Below are 20,572 nucleotides of genomic sequence, written 5' to 3' on the forward strand. Positions count from 1 at the left end.
CGGTATTATTTTCCTTCTACTCAAAGGACTTAATTTAATATTTAGTATAGTGAAGGTCCCCTAGTAATGGATTCTTTCAGTGTTTGAGTGTCTGAAAAAGTATTTTACTGATAGAGAATTCTATATTGGAAGCTTTTGTTTCTTTCAGTACTATAAAGATGATTCACTATCTTTCTTGCATGTTTACAAGTCTTCTGTTTACGTTTAATGTAATTACTGATCAAGTTGGGTTTATATCTGCCATTTTGCTATTTGTTTCCTATATGTCTTATATATATGTATATGGGGGAATATATATATATATATATATATATATATATATGTATATATATATATATATATATATATATATATATATATATATTCCCCCATTCCTGCTTTTTTTATGTTAGATATTTTCTAGTGTGCCTTAATCAAGGCTCCCCAAGAACACCCCCAGGCCTCAATAGGACTCAGATTTATATTCATGGTTGTGATTTTTTAAATTAAGTTTTAATTTTAATTCCAGTTAACATACAGTGTTATATTATTTTCAGGTGTGTGATATAGTGATTCAACAATTGCCTAAATTACCTGCTGCTCATCACAAGTGCACTTCTTAATCCCAATCACCTATTTAACCCATCACCCCCCACCCCACCTTTGCCTCTGGTAACCATTAGTTTGTTCTCTATAGTTAAGAGCCTGTTTCTTGGTTACTCTCTCTCTCTCTCTCTCTCTCTCTTTCTCTTTGCACATTTATTTTGTTTCTTAAATTCCACACATAAGTGAAATCATATGGTATTTGTATTTCTCTAACTGACTTATTTCAGTTAGCATTATACTCTCTAACTCCATCCATGTTGTTGCAAATGGCAAGATTTCATTATTTTTCATGGCTGGATAATATTCCTGCATGTGTGCACACATGTGTGTATGTGTGTGTGTGTATCTCACATCTTTTTTGTCCATTCATCAATCGATGGACATGTGCGCTGCTTCCATACGTTGGCTATTGTAAATAATGCTGCTATAAACATAAGGGTCCACCCACCCCTTTGAATTAGTATTTTTGTATTCTTTGGGTAAATACCTAGTAGTGAAATTGCTGGAGCATAGGGTAGTTCTATTTTTAACTTTTTGAGGAAACTGCATACTGTTTTCCAGAGTGGCTGTATCAGTTTTCATTCCCACCAACAGTGCAAGAAGTTTCCTTTCTCTCCACATCCTTGCCAACACCTGTTGTTTCTTGTGTTATTGATTTTAGCCACTCTGACAGGTGTAAGGTGATATCTTATTGTAGTTTTCATGGTTATGATTTCTTACAGAAAAAGAATACAAAGCAAAATCAGCAAAGGGAGTAGGTACATGGAACAAAATCTGGAGGAAACCTGGAACAAAATCTGTAAGAAACCAGGCACAAGCTTCCAAGAGTTCTCTTCCAGTGGAAATGCACTGGATACACTTTATTTGTTTATCTACAAATTGTAGCAACATGTGTGAAGTGTGGTCCACTAGGGACATTTGCATAAGCCTAAAATTCCAGAATTTTTATTGCAGTTTGGTCACATTGACACACTGTGTATTGATGTGATTGATCACAGTTACCAAAACAGATGATCTTAGGAAAGCAAGTGTGAAATCTTAAGTGGAAGCAAATAAATCACATTATTTACACAGATTAACTAGACATATTAGTACAGTGTGGTTCAAAGCTCAAAGTATGCAAAAACACTTTTATGAGCTAAAACATTCCAAGAATTTAACTCCCAGTTGTTGGGATAGGGCAATTCATGAAACCAAATTCCTGGGAATGTGTAAGGTTTAAGTAACTTAGACCTGATAAGTCAACTTCCTGCACTTTTCAACCTCCAGCCCTTTGGCCTAGGCTCTCTTACAGGAAAATGGTCATATTTCTCTGAGAACCTACATTTAGTATAGCATTTATATAATAGAGATAGTAATAATATCAACTGGAGTATGCCCAGCATTTGGAAGAGCCAGTGTGGGATAGGGAGAGAAATAAAGAAGTAACTAATCCATCCTATAATGCCATTACACCACATATTTTTGTATTAATTTGCTCTTAGTCTACAGTTATTTGTACTTTGTGATAAATTTGTATAGAACTATTTAGCATATTAATTAACTGATGTTAACTAGATCTAGCTCCTCGTAAAGACAAGTATTTTCCATTGATATAACATTAGTTCCTCCTAAAGCCAACTATTTTCCATTGATATCCCATCCTGAGGAGGCTTAATTTCCCAATACATACAATTATCAATATCTATATGACTTATTTATATAAGGTAATTGAACCTTACCAGTAATGCTGATATTACACCATATCAAACTATGGTTTTAGTCCAGTTGTTTCATTGCACAACTCAGTAAGAATTAGAGAGATATTTATTTATTACACCTACCCTCTTGCCGGGTGTAATAGGCCTTTGCCCCATACCAGATGTTATGGGTAGGATTATCATATTTGACCAGGAATTGGTTATTTTCTGTTTCCAATGGTTTCCATGGTTATATTAGTTTGCTAGGGCTGTCATAAAAAAGTACCACAGACTAAGTGACTTCAATGATAGAAATTTATTTTCTCACAGTTCTGGAGACTAGAAGTCTAAGATCCATGTGTTGCCAGGTTTATTTTTTTCTGAGGACTCTTTCCTTAACTTATAGATGGCTACCTTCTTGCTGTGTTCTCACATGGTCTTTTCTCAGTGTACACACATCTCTGGAGTCCCTTTGTGTGTCCAATTTTCATTTTTTTATAAGGATACCAGTCAGTTTAGATTTGATTAAAAGGATTAGGGTGATTAACTAAATCACTTCTTTAAAGGCTCTATCTCCATTTTAGTCACATTCTGAGGTGCTGGGAGTTAGGGCTGCAATGTGAATTTTGGGGATACACAATTCAGTCCATAACATGGGGACAAACCTAGTCATCTTATCTCAGTTCATATGATTTTATAGAGATTGTTTCCATTATGTGCTGTTATGTAGCATGGCTCATCCCTCCTAGGACAAATATAAGACTATAATTCAGAATGGTTCTTATTTCTGCTAACTCTGCTACAGGGTATATCTTATTTTGATTCATTCTTGGAATGAGTGCAGGCAGAGTGTATCATTGTAAATTGCCCTTGCCCTCAGAGAATGTCCGTAAATTTGGAGACCCATAAGATTTTCAGAAGTGTGCCCTAGGATGAAGAGTTATTGTTTCTTTGCTACTTCAGGCTCAATCTGTTTTAAAATAGTCAAGAGATCCTGTTGGATCTTGGTTTAAACACTTTCCCAATATTGAGTCCTAGCATTGTCCAGCATTATTTATTAAATCTTCCTGATCCAGTTCACTAAAGCCTCATCTCTCCAGGCTGATTCTTGACCTTTTTCTTTCTCCTAGAAGAGTATTCATTCTAGTGGTTTATTCTAACACTTCTTTTTCTTTTGAATGCCATTTACTGAAAGTGAATTCCATTTGTCCTTTGATGCTTAAACTTGTACCTATCTCTCTTATAGCTTTCTTGTATCTCATGGACCAATGTTTAATCCACCAGATATGTTGTTGCCATTGTCTACTAATTGCCTGAGTGCAATTAGAATAAATGTTTCATACCCTAAAATGTTGGGTCCCATGTGCTAAGGTTATATAGGTAGAAGTCATGCCTACATGTAATTTACTTTCAGTGTGCCTTGAAGGCCTCCCCTAGCCTTCCTTATCTCAAGATGGAGCCATTTTCCATGGGGATTTGAGCCAATCATATAATGCCTACAACTTTATTCCTATCAGAAACCCATTCTGCTTTATTTACTAGATTTATAACCACAAAAGAAGGGTGTTAAGTGTTTATACATAGCACACTTTGGTATCATAGGTATGCAGATGCTATATATTGTGACCATAATAGCCCAGAACCTTTCTAAATATTTGGTGATCAAAGTTTGTAGTTTTACATAGTGATCAGTCTGCCAGGAGTTGTGTGGTTTGATGGCTCAACAGAGCAATTCCTGGAATTTTCTTCCTAAATAATATCTTTTGTAGTTGATATAACCTGAAATTTAAGAAGCAAAATGTAGTGGCATATATTATTAAAATTTTATTCAGTCATCAACAGTGGATCCAGTTCATTATAGCATATTACCAGAATCTCTCCTAGAGTAATAATAATACCACGCAGCTTTGCAAGCTTCCATTCAACCTTGTCAAAATCCAAAATTGGGGGTGGTCTGGGCAAACATACAGCTTGACGCTCTTGATATCTGGTATAATTATTATGAGACAGTATTTTTCTCTTCGTTTGAGCCTCTTAAGGAAATATGTAATGTGGGATGTCCTTTGTTACATACCCATTTATTAATTCTTTTACCTACAACTACTATCTTTATTCTTTGTATTTGTCATTGGTTAAAACCCAAACATTTCTATCCTTTTTTTTTTTTTTTGCTTCCTGAGATTTTCTTTTTTTCTTTGTTATTTATTTATTTATTTATTTATTTATTTATTTAATATATGAAATTTATTGTCAAATTGGTTTCCATACAACACCCAGTGCTCATTCCAAAAGGTGCCCTCCTCAGTGCCCATCACCCACCCACCCCTCCCTCCCACCCCCCATCAACCCTCAGTTTGTTCTCAGTTTTTAAGAGTCTCCTATGCTTTGGCTCTCTCCCACTCTAACCTCTTTTTTTTTTCCTTCCCCTCCCCCATGGGTTTCTGTTAAGTTTCTCAGGATCCACATAAGAGTGAAACCATATGGTATCTGTCTTTCTCTGTATGGCTTATTTCACTTACCATCACACTCTCCAGTTCCATCCACGTTGCTACAAAGGGCCATATTTCATTCTTTCTCATTGCCACGTAGTACTGCATTGTGTATATAAACCACAATTTCTTTATCTATTCATCAGTTGATGGACATTTAGGCTCTTTCCATAATTTGGTTGCTGTTGAGAGTGCTGCTATAAACATTGGGGTATAAGTGCCCCTATGCATCAGTACTCCGGTATCCCTTGGGTAAATTCCTAGCAGTGCTATTGCTGGGTCATAGGGTAGGTCTATTTTTAATTTTTTGAGGAACCTCCACACTGCTTTCCAGAGCGGCTGCACCAATTTGCATTCCCACCAACAGTGCAAGAGGGTTCCCGTTTCTCCACATCCTCTCCAGCATCTATAGTCTCCTGATTTGTTCATTTTGGCCACTCTGACTGGCGTGAAGTGATATCTGAGTGTGGTTTTGATTTGTATTTCCTTGATGAGGAGCGACGTTGAGCATCTTTTCATGTGCCTCTTGGCCATCCGGATGTCTTCTTTAGAGAAGTGTCTATTGATGTTTTCTGCCCATTTCTTCACTGGGTTATTTGTTTTTCGGGTGTGGAGTTTGGTGAGCTCTTTATAGATTTTGGATACTAGCCCTGTGTCCGATATGTCATTTGCAAATATCTTTTCCCATTCCGTTGGTTGCCTTTTAGTTTTGTTGGTTGTTTCCTTTGCTGTGCAGAAGCTTTTTATCTTCATAAGGTCCCAGTAATTCACTTTTGCTTTTAATTCCCTTGCCTTTGGGGATGTGTCGAGTAAGAGATTGCTACGGCTGAGGTCAGAGAGGTCTTTTCCTGCTTTCTCCTCTAAAGTTTTGATGGTTTCCTGTCTCACATTCAGGTCCTTTATCCATTTTGAGTTTATTTTTGTGAATGGTGTGAGAAAGTGGTCTAGTTTCAACCTTCTGCATGTTGCTGTCCAGTTCTCCCACCACCATTTGTTAAAGAGACTGTCTTTTTTCCATTGGATGTTCTTTCCTGCTTTGTCAAAAATGAGTTGGCCATACGTTTGTGGGTCTAGTTCTGGGGTTTCTATTCTATTCCATTGGTCTATGTTTCTGTTTTTGTGCCAAAACCATGCTGTCTTGATAATGACAGCTTTGTAGTAGAGGCTAAAGTCTGGGATTGTGATGCCTCCTGCTTTGGTCTTCTTCAAAATTACTTTGGCTATTTGGGGCCTTTTGTGGTTCCATATGAATTTTAGGATTGCTTGTTCTCGTTTCGAGAAGAATGCTGGTGCAATTTTGATTGGGATTGCATTGAATGTGTAGATAGCTTTGGGTAGTATTGACATTTTGACAATATTTATTCTTCCAATCCATGAGCAGGGAATGTCTTTCCATTTCTTTATATCTTCTTCAATTACCTTCATAAGCTTTCTATAGTTTTCAGCATACAGATCTTTTACATCTTTGGTTAGATTGATTCCTAGGTATTTTATGCTTCTTGGTGCAATTGTGAATGGGATCAGTTTCTTTATTTGTCTTTCTGTCGCTTCATTGTTAGTGTATAAGAATGCAACTGATTTCTGTACATTGATTTTGTATCCTACAACTTTGCTGAATTCATGAATCAGTTCTAGCAGACTTCTGGTGGAGTCTATCGGATTTTCCATGTATAATATCATGTCATCTGCAAAAAGCGAAAGCTTGACTTCATCTTTGCCAATGTGGATGCCTTTGATTTCCTTTTGTTGTCTGATTGCTGATGCTAGCACTTCCAGCACTATGTGAAACAACAGCGGTGAGAGTGGGCATCCCTATCGTGTTCCTGATGTCAGGGAAAAAGCTCTCAGTTTTTCCCCGTTGAGGATGATGTTAGCTGTAGGCTTTTCATAAATGGCTTTTATGATGTTTAAGTATGTTCCTTCTATCCCGACTTTCTCAAGGGTTTTTATTAAGAAAGGGTGCTGAATTTTGTCAAAGGCCTTTTCTGCATCGATTGACATGATCATATGGTTCTTCTCTTTTTTTTTGTTAATGTGATGTATCACGTTGATTGATTTGCGAATATTGAACCAGCCCTGCATCCCAGGAATGAATCCCACTTGATCATGGTGAATAATTCTTTTTATATGCCTTTGAATCGATTTGCTAGTATCTTATTGAAAATTTTTCCATCCATATTCATCAGGGATATTGGCCTGTAGTTCTCTTTTTTTACTGGGTCTCTGTCTGGTTTAGGAATCAATACTGGCTTCATAGAATGAGTCTGGAAGTTTTCCTTCCCTTTCTATTTCTTGGAATAGCTTGAGAAGGATAGGTATTATCTCTGCTTTAAACGTCTGGTAGAACTCCCCTGGGAAGCCATCTGGTCCTGGACTCTTATTTGTTGGGAGATTTTTGATAACCAATTCAATTTCTTCGCTGGTTATGGGTCTGTTCAAGCTTCCTATTTCCTCCTGATTGAGTTTTGGAAGAGTGTGGGTGTTTAGGAATTTGTCCATTTCTTCCAGGTTGTCCAATTGGTTGGCATATAATTTTTCATAGTATTCCCTGATAATTGTTTGTATCTCTGAGGGATTGGTTGTAATAATTCCATTTTCCTTCATGATTTTATCTATTTGGGTCATCTCCCTTTTCTTTTTGAGAAGCCTGGCTAGAGGTTTCTCAATTCTGTTTATTTTTTCAAAAAACCAACTCTTGGTTTCATTGATCTGCTCTACAGTTTTTTTAGATTCTATATTGTTTATTTCTGCTCTGATCTGTATTATTTCTCTTCTTCTGCTGGGTTTAGGCTGCCTTTGCTGTTCTGCTTCTATTTCCTTTAGGTGTGCTGTTAGATTTTGTATTTGTGATTTTTCTTGTTTCTTGAGATAGGCCTGGATTGCAATGTATTTTCCTCTCAGGACTGCCTTCGCTGCATCCCAAAGCGTTTGGATTGTTGTATTTTCATTTTCGTTTGTTTCCATATATTTTTTTAATTTCTTCTCTAATTGCCTGGTTGACCCACTCATTTGTTAGTAGGGTGTTCTTTAACCTCCATGCTTTTGGAGGTTTTCCAGACTCTTTCCTGTGGTTGATTTCAAGCTTCATAGCATTGTGGTCTGAAAGTATGCATGGTATAATTTCAATTCCTGTAAACTTATGAAGGGCTGTTTTGTGACCCAGTATATGATCTATCTTGGAGAATGTTCCATGTGCATTCGAGAAGAAAGTATATTCTGTTGCTTTGGAATGCAGAGTTCTAAATATATCTGTCAAGTCCATCTGATCCAATGTATCATTCAGGGACCTTGTTTCTTTATTGACCATGTGTCTAGATGATCTATGCATTGTTGTAAGTGGGGTGTTAAAGTCCCCTGTAATTACCACATTCTTATCAATAAGGTTGCTTATGTTTATGAGTAATTGTTTCATATATTTGGGGGCTCCGGTATTCGGCGCATAGACATTTATAATTGTTAGCTCTTCCTGATGGATAGACCCTGTAATTATTATATAATGCCCTTCTTCATCTCTTGTCACAGCCTTTAATTTAAAGTCTAGTTTGTCTGATATAAGTATGGCTACTCCAGCTTTCTTTTGGCTTCCAGTAGCATGATAAATAGTTCTCCATCCCCTCACTCTCAATCTGAAGGTGTCCTCAGATCTAAAATGAGTCTCTTGTAGACAGCAAATAGATGGGTCTTGTTTTTTTTTATCGATTCTCATACCCTATGTCTTTTGGTTGGCGCATTTAATCCATTTACATTCAGTGTTATTATAGAAAGATACGGGTTTAGAATCATTGTGATGTCTGTATGTTTTATGCTTGTAGTGATGTCTCTGGTACTTTGTCTCACAGGATCCCCCTTAGGATCTCTTGTAGGGCTGGTTTAGTGGTGACAAATTCCTTCAGTTTTTGTCTGTTTGGTCATTTTGGATAGTCCTGGAGCGGTGAGGACCTGCAGGGCACTTCCCCTGTGCTGTGGTGTATAACTGGAGTTGGTGGGCGGGGCCGCAGTCCGACCTGATGTCTGCCCCCAGCCCACCACTGGGGCCACAGTCAGACTGGTGTGTGCCTTCTCTTCCCCTCTCCTAGGGGCGGAATTCACTGTGGGGTGGCGTGGCCCGTCTGGGCTACTTGCACACTGCCAGGCTTGTGGTGCTGGGGATCTGGCGTATTAGCTGGGGTGGGTAGGCAAGGTGCATGGGGGCAGGAGGGGCAGGCTTAGCTCGCTTCTCCTTAGATGATCCACTTCAGGAGGGGCCCTGTGGCAGCGGGAGGGAGTCAGATCCGCTGCCAGAGGTTTGGTTCAGCAGAAGCACAGAGTTGGGTGTTTGCTGGGAGTGAGCAAGTTCCCTGGCAGGAACTGGTTCCCTTTGGGATTTTGGCTGGGGGATAGGCGGGGGAGATGGCGCTGGCAAGCGCCTTTGTTCCCCACCAAACTGAGCTCTGTTGTCCGGGGGCTCAGCAGCTCTCCCTCCATTTGTCCTCCAGCCTTCCCGCTTTCTGAGCAGAGCAGTTAACTTATGACATCCCAGACGCTAAGTTGCACTTGCTGTCGGAACACAGTCCGTCCGGCCCCTCTGCTTTTGCCAGCCAGACTCGGGGGCTCTGCTTGGCCAGCGAGCCGCCCCTCCGCCCCGGCTCCCTCCCGCCAGTCCGTGGAGCGTGCACCGCCTCGCCGTCCTTCCTACCCTCTTCCATGGGCCTCTTGTTTGCACTTGGCTCCAGAGACTCCATTCTGCTAATCCTCTGGCAGTTTTCTGGGTTATTTAGGCAGGTGTAGGTGGAATCTAAGTGATCAGCAGGACGTGAGCTGAGCCCGGCGTCCTCCTAAGCCGCCATCTTCCCTCTCCCCCAGCAGCTCCGCGTAGCCCCAGACATTCTGCAGTCTTGCTCTCAAGCGCTGGCAAACCTTTCCATCTTTAGAAGGAGTTCCAGATTCAATGACAGTGCTGGTTCAGATTGCTGGCAACAACAGTAAGAGTCTAGCAAGTGCTTTCCTTCCAGTCCATTCCCATTTGTATAGAATAGGGTTACACAGATAGATAACTAGTAGGCTATCTGGACCACTGGGCAACACAACTGCAGTCATTGTCAATTCCAATTTTGCAAGATGGGGTCAAAGTATAATCCATACCAAAAGGATCTTTGAAATTCTGCCATAAAGATTTACAGGTATAACTGGTTTCTTACGGATCATCCCTTGTTCTGACAGGCACTGTTGTAGTCCTGGTCCTAAAACCACTTTATCAAGTAGGAAAAAAATTTGAAGTGGTGTGTGAAAGGACTGAATAGCTGTGTCGTATCTCCCCTATCCTTACATCCCTAGGTCCTCTACAGAAGTAGAGACTCTACAATTGGTACCATTCTTTGCTTGCCCTCATGTTGGATGTGAGCCCACATCCATAAAAGTATGTAAAGCATTCATGCTTTTTTCTCTCATCACTTTTTTTATTGTGACATTCACATACCATAAAAGTAACACTTTAAAATATTTAATTGCTTTCTAAAACCAGAGACCCCACTAAAAAGGAGAAGTATAAATCAATTTCCCTGATGAACATGGATGCAAAAATCCTCAACAAGATATTAGCCAACTGTATCCAACAATACATTAAAAAAAATTATTCACCACAACCAAGTGGGATTTATACCTGGGATGCAGGGCTGGTTCAATATCCGCAAAACAATTAACATGATTCATCACATCAATAAAAGAAAAGACAAGAACCATATGATCCTCTCAATAGATGCAGAGAAAGCATTTGACAAAATACAGCCTACTTTCTTGATAAAAACCTTCAAGAAAGTAGGGATAGAAGGAGCATACCTTGAGATCATAAAGGCCATATATGAACGACCCAATGATAATATCATCCTTAATGGGGAAAATCTGAGAGCTTTCCTCCTAAGGTCAGGAACAAGACAGGGGTGTCCACTCTCGCCACTGTTATTCAACATAGTATTGGAAGCCTTAGCCTCTGCAATCAGACAACACAAAAAAATAAAACGCATCCAAATCAGCCAGGAGGAGGTCAAACTTTCACTCTTTGCAGATGACATGATACTCTATATGGAACACCCAAAAATTCCACCAAAAACTGCTAGAATTGATTCATGAATTCAGCAAAATTGCAGGATATAAAATCAATGCACAGAAAATGATTCCATTCCTATACACCAACAATGAAGCAACAGAAAGAGAAATCAAGGAATTGATCCCATTTACAGCTGCACAAAAAACTGTAAAATACCTAGGAATAAATCTAACCAAAGAGGTGAAAAATCTATACACTGAAAACTATAGGAAGCTCATGAAAGAAATTGAAGAAGACACCAAAAAATGGAAAAAGATTCCATGTTCCTGGAAAGGAAGAACAAATATTGTTAAAATGTCGATACTACCCAAAACAATCTACACATTCAGTGTAATCCCTATCAAAGTAACACCAGCATTCTTCACAAAGCTAGAACAAACAGTCCTAAAATTTGTATGGAACCAGAAAAGACCCTGAATAGCCAAAGCAATCTTGAAAAAGAAAACCAAAGCAGGAGGCACCACAATCCCAGACTTCAAGCTATACTACAAAGCCATAATCATCAAGACAGTATGGTACTGGCACAAGAACAGACACTCAGTTCAATGGACCAGAATAGAGAACCCAGAAATGCACCCACAAACGTATGGGCAACTAATCTTTGACAAAGCAGGAAAGAATAGCCAATGGAATAAAGACAGTCTCTTCAGAAAGTGGTGCTGGGAAAACTGGACAGCGACATGCAGAAGAATGAACCTGGACCACTTTCTTACACCATACACAAAAATATACTCAAAATGGACGGAAGACTTCAATGTAAGACAGAAAGCCATCAAAATCCTCGAGGAGAAAGCAGGCAAAAACCTCTTTGATCTTGGCCGCAGCAACTTCTTACGCAACACGTCTGTGGAGGCAAGGGAAACAAAAGCAAACATGAACTATTGGGACATCATGAAATAAAAACCTTCTTCACAGCAAAGGAAACAATCAAGAAAACTAAAAGGCAACCTAGAGAATTGGAGAAGATATTTGCAAATGACATATCAAATAAAGGGTTAGTATTCAAAATCTATCAAGAACATAGCAAACTCAACACCCAAAAAACTAATAATCCAGTGAAGAAATGGGCAAAAGACATGAATAGACACTTCTCCGAAGAAGACATCCAGATAGCCAACTGACACATGAAAAAATGCTCAACATCACTCATCATCAGGGAAATACAAATCAAAACCAGAATGAGATACCACCTCACACCTGTTAGAATGGCTAACATTAACAACTCAGGCAAAAACAGATGTTGGCGAGGATGCGGAGAAAGAGGATCTCTTTTGCACTGCTGGTGGGAATGCAAACTGGTGCAGCCACTCTTGAAAACAGTATGGAGGTTCCTCAAAAGATTAAAAATACGACCCAGCAATTGCACTACTAGGTATTTATCCAAGTGATACAGGTATGCTGTTTTGAAGGGGCACATGCACCCCAGTGTTTTAGCAGCACTATCAACAATAGCCAAAATATGGAAAGAACCCAATTGTCCATCGATGGATGAATGGATAAAGAAGATGTGGTATATATATATACAATGGAGTATTACTTGACAATCAAATAGAATCAAATCTTGCCATTTGCAACTACATGGATGGAACTGGAGGGTATTATGCTAAGCAAAATTAATCAGACAGAGAGAGACAAAAATCATATAACTTCACTCATTTGAGGACTTTAAGATACAGAACAGATGAACACAAGGGAAGGGAACAAAAATAATATAAAATAGTGAACATAACATAAGAAACTCTTTTAAAAGGGAGAACAAACAGTTCTGCCAGTTGTGGGAGGCGGGATGGGCTAAATGGGTAGTGGGCATTACGGAATCTACTCCTGAAATAATTGTTGCACTGTACGCTAACTAACTTGGTTGTAAATTTTAAAAATTAAATTAAATTAATAAAATAAAATAAAATAAAATAAAATAAAATAAAATATTTAATCTTTTTAAATACATTCACAACATTGAGCAACCGGCACAATCTAATTCAAGAATATATTTATTATCACAGTAAGAAAATCTATATTCATTAGTAGTCACTCTCCATTCTGCCTCCCTCAGTCTCTGGCAATCACTAGTTTACCTTCTCTTTCAATGGATTTTCTTATTCTTAACATGTGATAGAAATGTAATCATACAATATGTAATGCATTTTCAGTTTATTTTTATGTATGGTGTAAGGAAAGTGTTCAACGTTATTCCTTTGCAGTTGTCTCAGTGCCATTTACAAAAAAGACTATTCATTCCCCATTGAATTGTCTTGAATCAATTGACTATAAATGTAAGAGTATATTTATGGATTCGCAATTCTGTTTTATTGTTGTATATGTTTATCCTTATGCTAGTTTTGATTACTGTAGCTTTATAGTAAGTTTTGATATCAGGAAGTATGAGTTCTACTTTGTGATTTATCAGGATTGTTTTGGCTACTTGCGGTCCCTTGAAATTCCTTACGAATTTTAGTTTCTGAAAAATGGGCCACTGGGATTTTTTAAATAGGAATTGTACTGAATCTGAAGGTCACTTTGAGTAATATTGACATCTTAACAATATTGTCTTTCAACCCAGAAACATGAGATGTCTTTCCGTTTACTTCTGTTTTCTTTAATTTCCTTCAGCAATGCTTTGTAGTTTTCAGTATACAAGGCTTCTACCTCCTTGATTAAATTTATCCCTAAGTATTTTTTCATTTTGATGCTATTCTAAATGAAATTCTTTCATTAATTTTCTTTTAGATTGTTCACTGCGACTGTGTAGTTATAATAGATTTTCTGTACTGATCTTACATCCTGCAACTTTGCAGAATTTATTAGCTCTAAAACTTTTTGTGTGTGTTTTCTTTAGGATTTTATATATAAAATACCATGTTATATGCATATAGAGATAGTTTTAGTTATTCCCATCCAATTTGAATGAATTTTCTTCCTTTTTTGCCTACTTTCTGTGACTAGAAATTGCATTACAATATTGAAAGACATGCAGAAAGCTGGCATCTTTGTTTTGGTCATTTTATTGCCAAGAATATTAGAATTTTATCTTTGAGTATCATTATAAAATGTACACCTGTTCATCTCTCTTAAAATGTTTTGTTTAGAGTTTATTTTGATTGGAATTTTGATTGGAATATTCCACTTCCAGGGAATATGGCAGGGTAGGAAGGCCCTAAACTAATATTATCCCATGGATACAACTAGATGACATTGCATCAGAGCAAACAACCCAGAAAAGGACCCAAAGACTGGCTGAACAAAGGCCACAACAAAATGTAGATAAGAGGCCATATTAAAGAAGGTAGGAAGGGTGAGGACTTGGTGGGAACCTAAAACCCATGGGGCTGACCACCAGAAGGAGGGAGCTGTGGGTTCAGAGAATGGTGAGAAACAGACTAGTACGCTGGGGAGCCTACAAAATGAAGGGAAATCCCCACAGCATTTGACTTTGAAAATCAGAGGGGCTGAATTTCATGAATGCTTACAACTAGTGGGACTTAAAGCCTGGAATTTTAAAAATCAGTGGCCTTTCCTGTGAGAGAGCCCAGAGGGCTCTAGGATCTGAGCCCTTGGTGCTAAAGAGAAAAACACAGCAAACAGTCTGTGGAGATACAGCTTGGAAGAAGCAGTTTGAAAGGTGCCCAGGGCTTATGGGAGGGAGAGTTAGTTACTAATCTCAGAGTTTGCTCAGGGACTTTACCAGGCACACAGGATCTGACAGGTGCTGATTCTCTCCCCTACCTGTCACTATAAACACACAGCCACCTGCAGGAACCAACGCTGCACCAGCACTTACTACCTCACTTGCTTACACTGTGCTCTGCCCCCTTCAGCCAGACTTGCCTCAGTCCTGGTACTTTGGATACCCTCTCCCAGAAGATCCACACAATCTTTGAAAACACTGCTCCTCCTGACCTCCCATGGAGGACAAGCACACCTTGTTAAAAGTGCACACCTTGCTCACACATGCTTTGTAGAGCAGCCCAGCCAGGTCAACATGGTGGCTGGTACATCCCTTATGGAAGAATACTGAAGCCCACAGCTTGTGGCATTGTGGAGTTATTTTTAGAGAGTGTATTTTAAGCCCTGGGAAAGTGAATGGGGCAATTCCTGAAATGTCAGAGGTATTCTGGTCTCAAGGCTGTCGAACTCGATAGCACTATGAGATCCAGAGCCCTATGATTCCCCAGGAGCCTGTTAGGGAACAGACCCATTATAATTGCCTAGCAGTCCTTGAAACTGTACATCTTCCCTGCATGTTTTCATGTAAACACCAGATGTGTGTTTGGTCTATGTCTGGGGTTCTTTGTGGTTTCCTCCCATGCTTCAACATTGTTTGATGTTTATATCTGGCAAACAAGAAATAAAGACTATATGCAGTTTGCTGCTGCTGCTGTTCTTTCACTGGCATAGGCAGCCCTGCACATCCTCTCAGTCTAAGTGTCTGGGAACCTTTTCTTCAGTATGTGGCCACATGGCATTGTGCCCCTGCCCAACTTTGCACACTTTGAGAAGTGCCCCTGCTGGCTCTGCAAGCTTTGTGGAGCTCCTCCTCCTGCTGGAAGAGGACCAGGGCTACCTAGTTAAAAGTGTACATCTGGCCCACTACTTTCAAGAGCAAGAAACATAGTTGACTTTACTAACACAAATATAAAGAGGTAGGCAAAATGAGGATACAGAAGAATATGTCACAAAAAAGGACAGGACAAAACGACAGCAAGAGACCTAAGTGAAAAAAACATAAGTAAAGTGTCTGATAGAGAATTTAAAGTAATGTTATAATGATATTCACTGGATTTGAGAAGAGTAGAGAACATCAGTGAGACCTTAAGAAAGAGAGAGAAAACATAAAAAAAAGAACCAGAGAGGAAGAACACAATAAATGAAATTAAAAATACACTTAATGGAGTATATAGCAGGCTGGAAGAAACAGAAGAATGAATTAATGAACTAGAACACAGAGTAATGTAAAGTAATAAAGCTGAACAAATGACAAAAAATAATTATGCAAAATGAGACTAGACTTAGGGAACGTGGTGACTGAAGCAAGCATAATAACATTTTCATTATGGGGATCCCAGAAGAAGAGAGAAAAAAAGGGGAGGAAAATTTACTTGAAGAAATAATAGCTGAAAACACCCCTAATCTAGCAAAAGAAACAGATATCCAGGTCCAGGAGGCACAGAGATCCCCCAACAGAAATCAAACAAAGGAGGTCCACACCAAGACACGTAGTAATCAAAATGGAAAAAGTAGTGATAAAAAAAATTTAAAGCAGCAAGAGAAAAGAAAACAGTTAGATACAAGGGAAACCCCATAAGGTTATAAACAGATTTTTCAGTAGAAACTTAGTAAGCCAGAAAAGAGTGACATGATATATTCAAAGTTCTGAAAGGGAAAATCTGCAGCCACCAAGGCTATCATTCAGAACAAAATAAGATACAGAGTTTCTCAAACAAAAGCAAAAGGAGTTCATGACCAGCTTTCCATGAAATATTCAAGGGGACTCTTTGAGTGGAAAGGAAAGACCAAAGTGACTAGGTAAAATAGGAAACACAAAAGCAGTAAAAACAAGTATTTCTATAAAAAGTCATTCACAATGTATTCACAACAAATTGGTTGTCCAATTTGTTGGCATATAGTTTTTCATAATATTCTCGTATAATTGTATTTCTATGGTGTCAGTTTTCATTTCTCCTCTTTTTTTATTTGTTCATTTGCATCTTCTTCCTCTCACTTTTTTTTTTTTTGATGAGTCTGGCTAAATGTGTATTGATTTCGTTCACCTTTTCAAAGAAGTAGCTCCTGGTGTAATTTTATTTTTAAAAATAAAAGGGTGGAAAATATGACACCAAACACCTAATATGTGTGTGGGGAGGGAGAAGTAAAGCATGGGTTCAAACTTAAACAATGGTCAACTTAATATAGACTGCTATCTGCAGAATTGATATACAAAACTAATGGTAACCACAAATAAAAAAACACTATTTGCTGGAGAGACATTATTTTTAGCATTGTATATTCTTTCCTGCTTCATCAAAGATTAATTGATCATATGGTTGTGGTTTCATTTCTGCATTTCCATTCGGTTCTATTGATTTATGTGTCTATTTTTGTGCCAGTATCATATTGTTTTGATCACTTAGCTTTGTAATATAATTTGAAGTCTGGAATTGTGATGCCTCTAGCTCTGTTTTTCTTTTTCAAGATTGCTTCAACTATTTGGGATCTTTTGATATTCCATACAAATTTTAGGATTGTTTGTTTAGTTCTGTGAAAAAATGCTGGTGATATTTTGATAGGGATTGCATTAAATGTGTAGATTTCTTTGTGTAGTGTACACATTTTAACAATATTTGTTCTTCCAATCCATAAGCATGGAATGTTTTTCCATTTCTTAGGTATCTTATGATTTTTGGTGTAATTGTCAATGGGATTGATTCCTTGATTTCTCTTTCTGCTGTTTCATTATTGGTGTATGAAAATGCAAAACAGATTTCTGTATGATCATTTTGTATGCTGTGACTTTACTGAATTTGTGTATCAGTTCTAGCACTTTTCGGTGGAGTCTTTTCGGTTTTCTATACAGGGTATCATGTTGTCTGCAGATAGTGACAGTTTGATTTCTTCCTTGTCAATTTGGATGCCTTTTATTCATTTTTCTTGTTGATTGCTCTGGCTAGGACATCCAGTACTATGTTAAATAGTAATGGTGATAGTGAACATCCTTCTCTTATTCCTGACCTTAGGGGGAAAGCTTTCAGTTGTTCACCCTTGAGTATGATGTTAGCTATGGGTGTTTCATATATGACCTTTATTATGTTGATGTATGTTCCGTCTAAACCTACGTGGTTGTGGGATTTTATCATGAATGGATGTTATACTTTTGTCAAATGCTTTTTCTGTGTCTATTGAAATGGTCGTATTTTTTATCCTTTCTTTTATTGATGTGACATATCACACTGATTAATATGCAAATACTGAACCACACTTGCAACCTAGGAATAAATCCTACTTGATTGTGGTGAATTATTTTTTTAATGTCTTGTTGGATCCAGTTTGCTAACATTTTGTTGAGGATTTTTGCATGTAAATTCATCAGAGATATTGGCCTATAGTATTCTTTTTTTGTAGTGTATTTATCTGGTTTTGGTATCAGCATAATGCAGGCCTCTCATAGAATGAATTTGCAAGTTATACTTCCTCTTGTATTTTTTGGACTATTTTGAGAATAGATATTAACCCTCATTTCAATGTTTGGTAGAATTCACCTGTGAAGCAATTTGATCCTGTAGTTTTGTTTCTTGGGGTTTTTTGATTAGTGATTCAAGCCCATTGCTGGTAACTGTTCAAATTTTCTATTTCTTACTGATTCAAGTTTTGGAGGTTATATATATCTAGGAATTTCTCCATTTTTTCTAGGTTGTCCAATTTGTTGGCATATAGTTTTTCATAATATTCTCGTATAATTGTATTTCTATGGTGTCAGTTTTCATTTCTCCTCTTTTTTTATTTGTTCATTTGCATCTTCTTCCTCTCACTTTTTTTTTTTTTTGATGAGTCTGGCTAAATGTGTATTGATTTCGTTCACCTTTTCAAAGAAGTAGCTCCTGGTGTAATTGATTTGTTTTATTGGTTTTTTTAAGTCTCTATTTTGCTTATTTCTGCTTTAATCTTTATTATTTCCTTTATTCTACTGGTTTTAGGTTTTGTTGGTCCCTCTTTTCTAGCTCCTTCATGTGTAAGTTTTGGTTGTTTGAGATTTTTCTTGTTTCTTGAGGTAGGCCTGTTATGCAAAAATTCCATCATAGAATAGCTTTTGCTGCATCCCAATGATTTTGGACCAGTGTTTCTTTCTTCTTTATTTGTCTACATGTATTTTTATTTTTTTAATTTTTATTTTAGAGGGAGAGAGAGAGAGCACGAGTGGGGAAGAGTAGCAAAGAGAGAGTGAGAGAGAATCTCAAGCAGGCTTCTCACTCACTGTGAAGCCGGATGTGGGCTCGATTCTACAACTCTAGGATCATGACTGGAGCTGAAATGAAGAGTTGGACGCTCAACTGACTGAATCACCCAGGTGCCCCTGTCTCCATGTATTTTTTAAATTTCCTCTTTGATTTCTTGGTTGTCCCATTTATTGTTTAGTAGCAGGTTATTTAACATTCATGTATTTGCACTCTTTCCAGATTTTTTCTTATGGGGTTGATTTCTAGCTTCATAGCATTGTGGTCAGGAAGGATGCATGGAATTAATTTGATCTCTCTAAATTTGTTGAGACTTGTTTTGTGTCCTATTATGCAATCTATTCTGGAGAATGTTCCACGAGCACTTGTCAAGAATGTGTATGCTGCTGTTTTAGGATTGAATGTTCTGGAATTATCTGTTGAATCTATCTGGTCCAATGTGTCATTAAAAATTACTGTTTCTTTGTTTATTGTGTGCTTGGATGATCAATCCATTGTTGTAAGTGGGGTGTTAAAGTCCCCTGCTATTATTGTATTACTATTGATGATTTCCTTTATGTTTGTTATTGATGGCTTTAAGAATTTGGGTGTTCCAATGTTGGGTGCATAAATATTTACAATTGTTATGTCTTCTTGTTGGATTGTCCACTTTAGGATTCTATAGTGTCTTTCTTTGTCTTTTGTTATAGTCTTTGTTGTAAGAACTATTTTGTCTGATATAAGTATTGTTACCCTGGCTTTTTTTCACATCCATTTGCATGGTAAATGTTTCTCCATCTCCTCACTTTCAATCTATATGTATCTTTAGATTCCAAATGAGTCACTTATAGGCAGCAAATAGGGGTCCTGTTTTTTATTCATGCAATCACACTATGTGTTTTTTTTTCTTTGTAGTTTCAAGTCTTTACTTAAATTACAGTTTGGAAAAATATGATGTAATATTAATTTCAGAAGTAAAATTTAATGATTTATCATATACATATAACACCCGGGATGCATCACAACAAGGCCTGCCTTAATACCCATCACCCATTTACCCCATCCCCTGCCTACCCCCCCCCCAGAAACCCTCAGTTTATTGTCTATAGTTAAGAGTCTCTTTTATGGTTTTCCACTCTTTTTTTTTTAGCCCTATGTTCACCTGTTTTGTTTCTTAAATTCCACAAATGAATGAAAGCATATGATATTTGTCTTTCTCTGACTGACTTATTTTGCTTAGCATAATGCAGTCTAGCTCCACCCATGTCATTGAAAATGGCAAGATTTCATTATTTTTGATGGCTGATAATATTCCATTGTGTGTGTGTGTGTGTGTGTGTGTGTGTGTGTGTGTACAAACACACCACACCACATCTTCTGTATCCATTCATCAGTTGATGGATATTTGGGCTCTTTCCATAATTTGCCTACTGTTGAAAATGCTGCTATAAACATCACGGTGCATGTTTCCCTTTGAGTCAGTATTTTTGTATCCTTTGGGTAAATACCTAGTAGTGCATTTGCTGAAACTTAGGATAGTTTTATTTTAAAATTTTTTGGAATATTGTTTTCCTGACTGGCTGTACCACTTTGCATTCCCAACGACAGTGAAATAGGGCTCCCCTTTCTCTGCATTCTCGCCAACATCTGTTTGTTCGTTATTAATTTTAGCCATATTGACAGGTGTGATTTGATATGTCATTGAAGTATGATTTTTATTTTCCTGATGATGAATGATGTTGAGCATATTTCCATGTGTCTGTTAGTGATCTGAATGTCTTTGGAAAAATATCTATTCATGACTTATGCCCA

The 20,572-nt window shown here is 37.7% G+C and overlaps 1 protein-coding gene across 3 annotated transcripts in view; it reads left to right on the forward strand.

Moving 5' to 3' along the window:
* Positions 1–19,249, forward strand: part of UPRT (uracil phosphoribosyltransferase homolog) — an 86,883-nt gene extending 67,634 nt beyond the window's left edge. Inside the window, exons 7-9 of one of the 3 annotated variants that reach the window (XR_009256905.1) lie at positions 10,067–10,148; positions 13,966–14,118; positions 18,725–19,249. Coding sequence is in view for 1 of the 3 variants with exons in the window: in XM_058712260.1 (XP_058568243.1) it covers positions 18,725–18,771 (47 nt within the window). In the remaining 2 variants the exon portion in view is untranslated. The remainder of the gene's footprint in view (positions 1–10,066; positions 10,149–13,965; positions 14,119–18,724) is intronic. The other 2 variants (XR_009256906.1, XM_058712260.1) reach the window with 2 other exon arrangements.
* The last annotated feature ends 1,323 nt before the right edge of the window (positions 19,250–20,572 follow it).

Source organism: Neofelis nebulosa, chromosome X, assembly GCF_028018385.1.
Source record: "Neofelis nebulosa isolate mNeoNeb1 chromosome X, mNeoNeb1.pri, whole genome shotgun sequence".
Taxonomy (NCBI): Eukaryota; Metazoa; Chordata; class Mammalia; order Carnivora; family Felidae; genus Neofelis; species Neofelis nebulosa.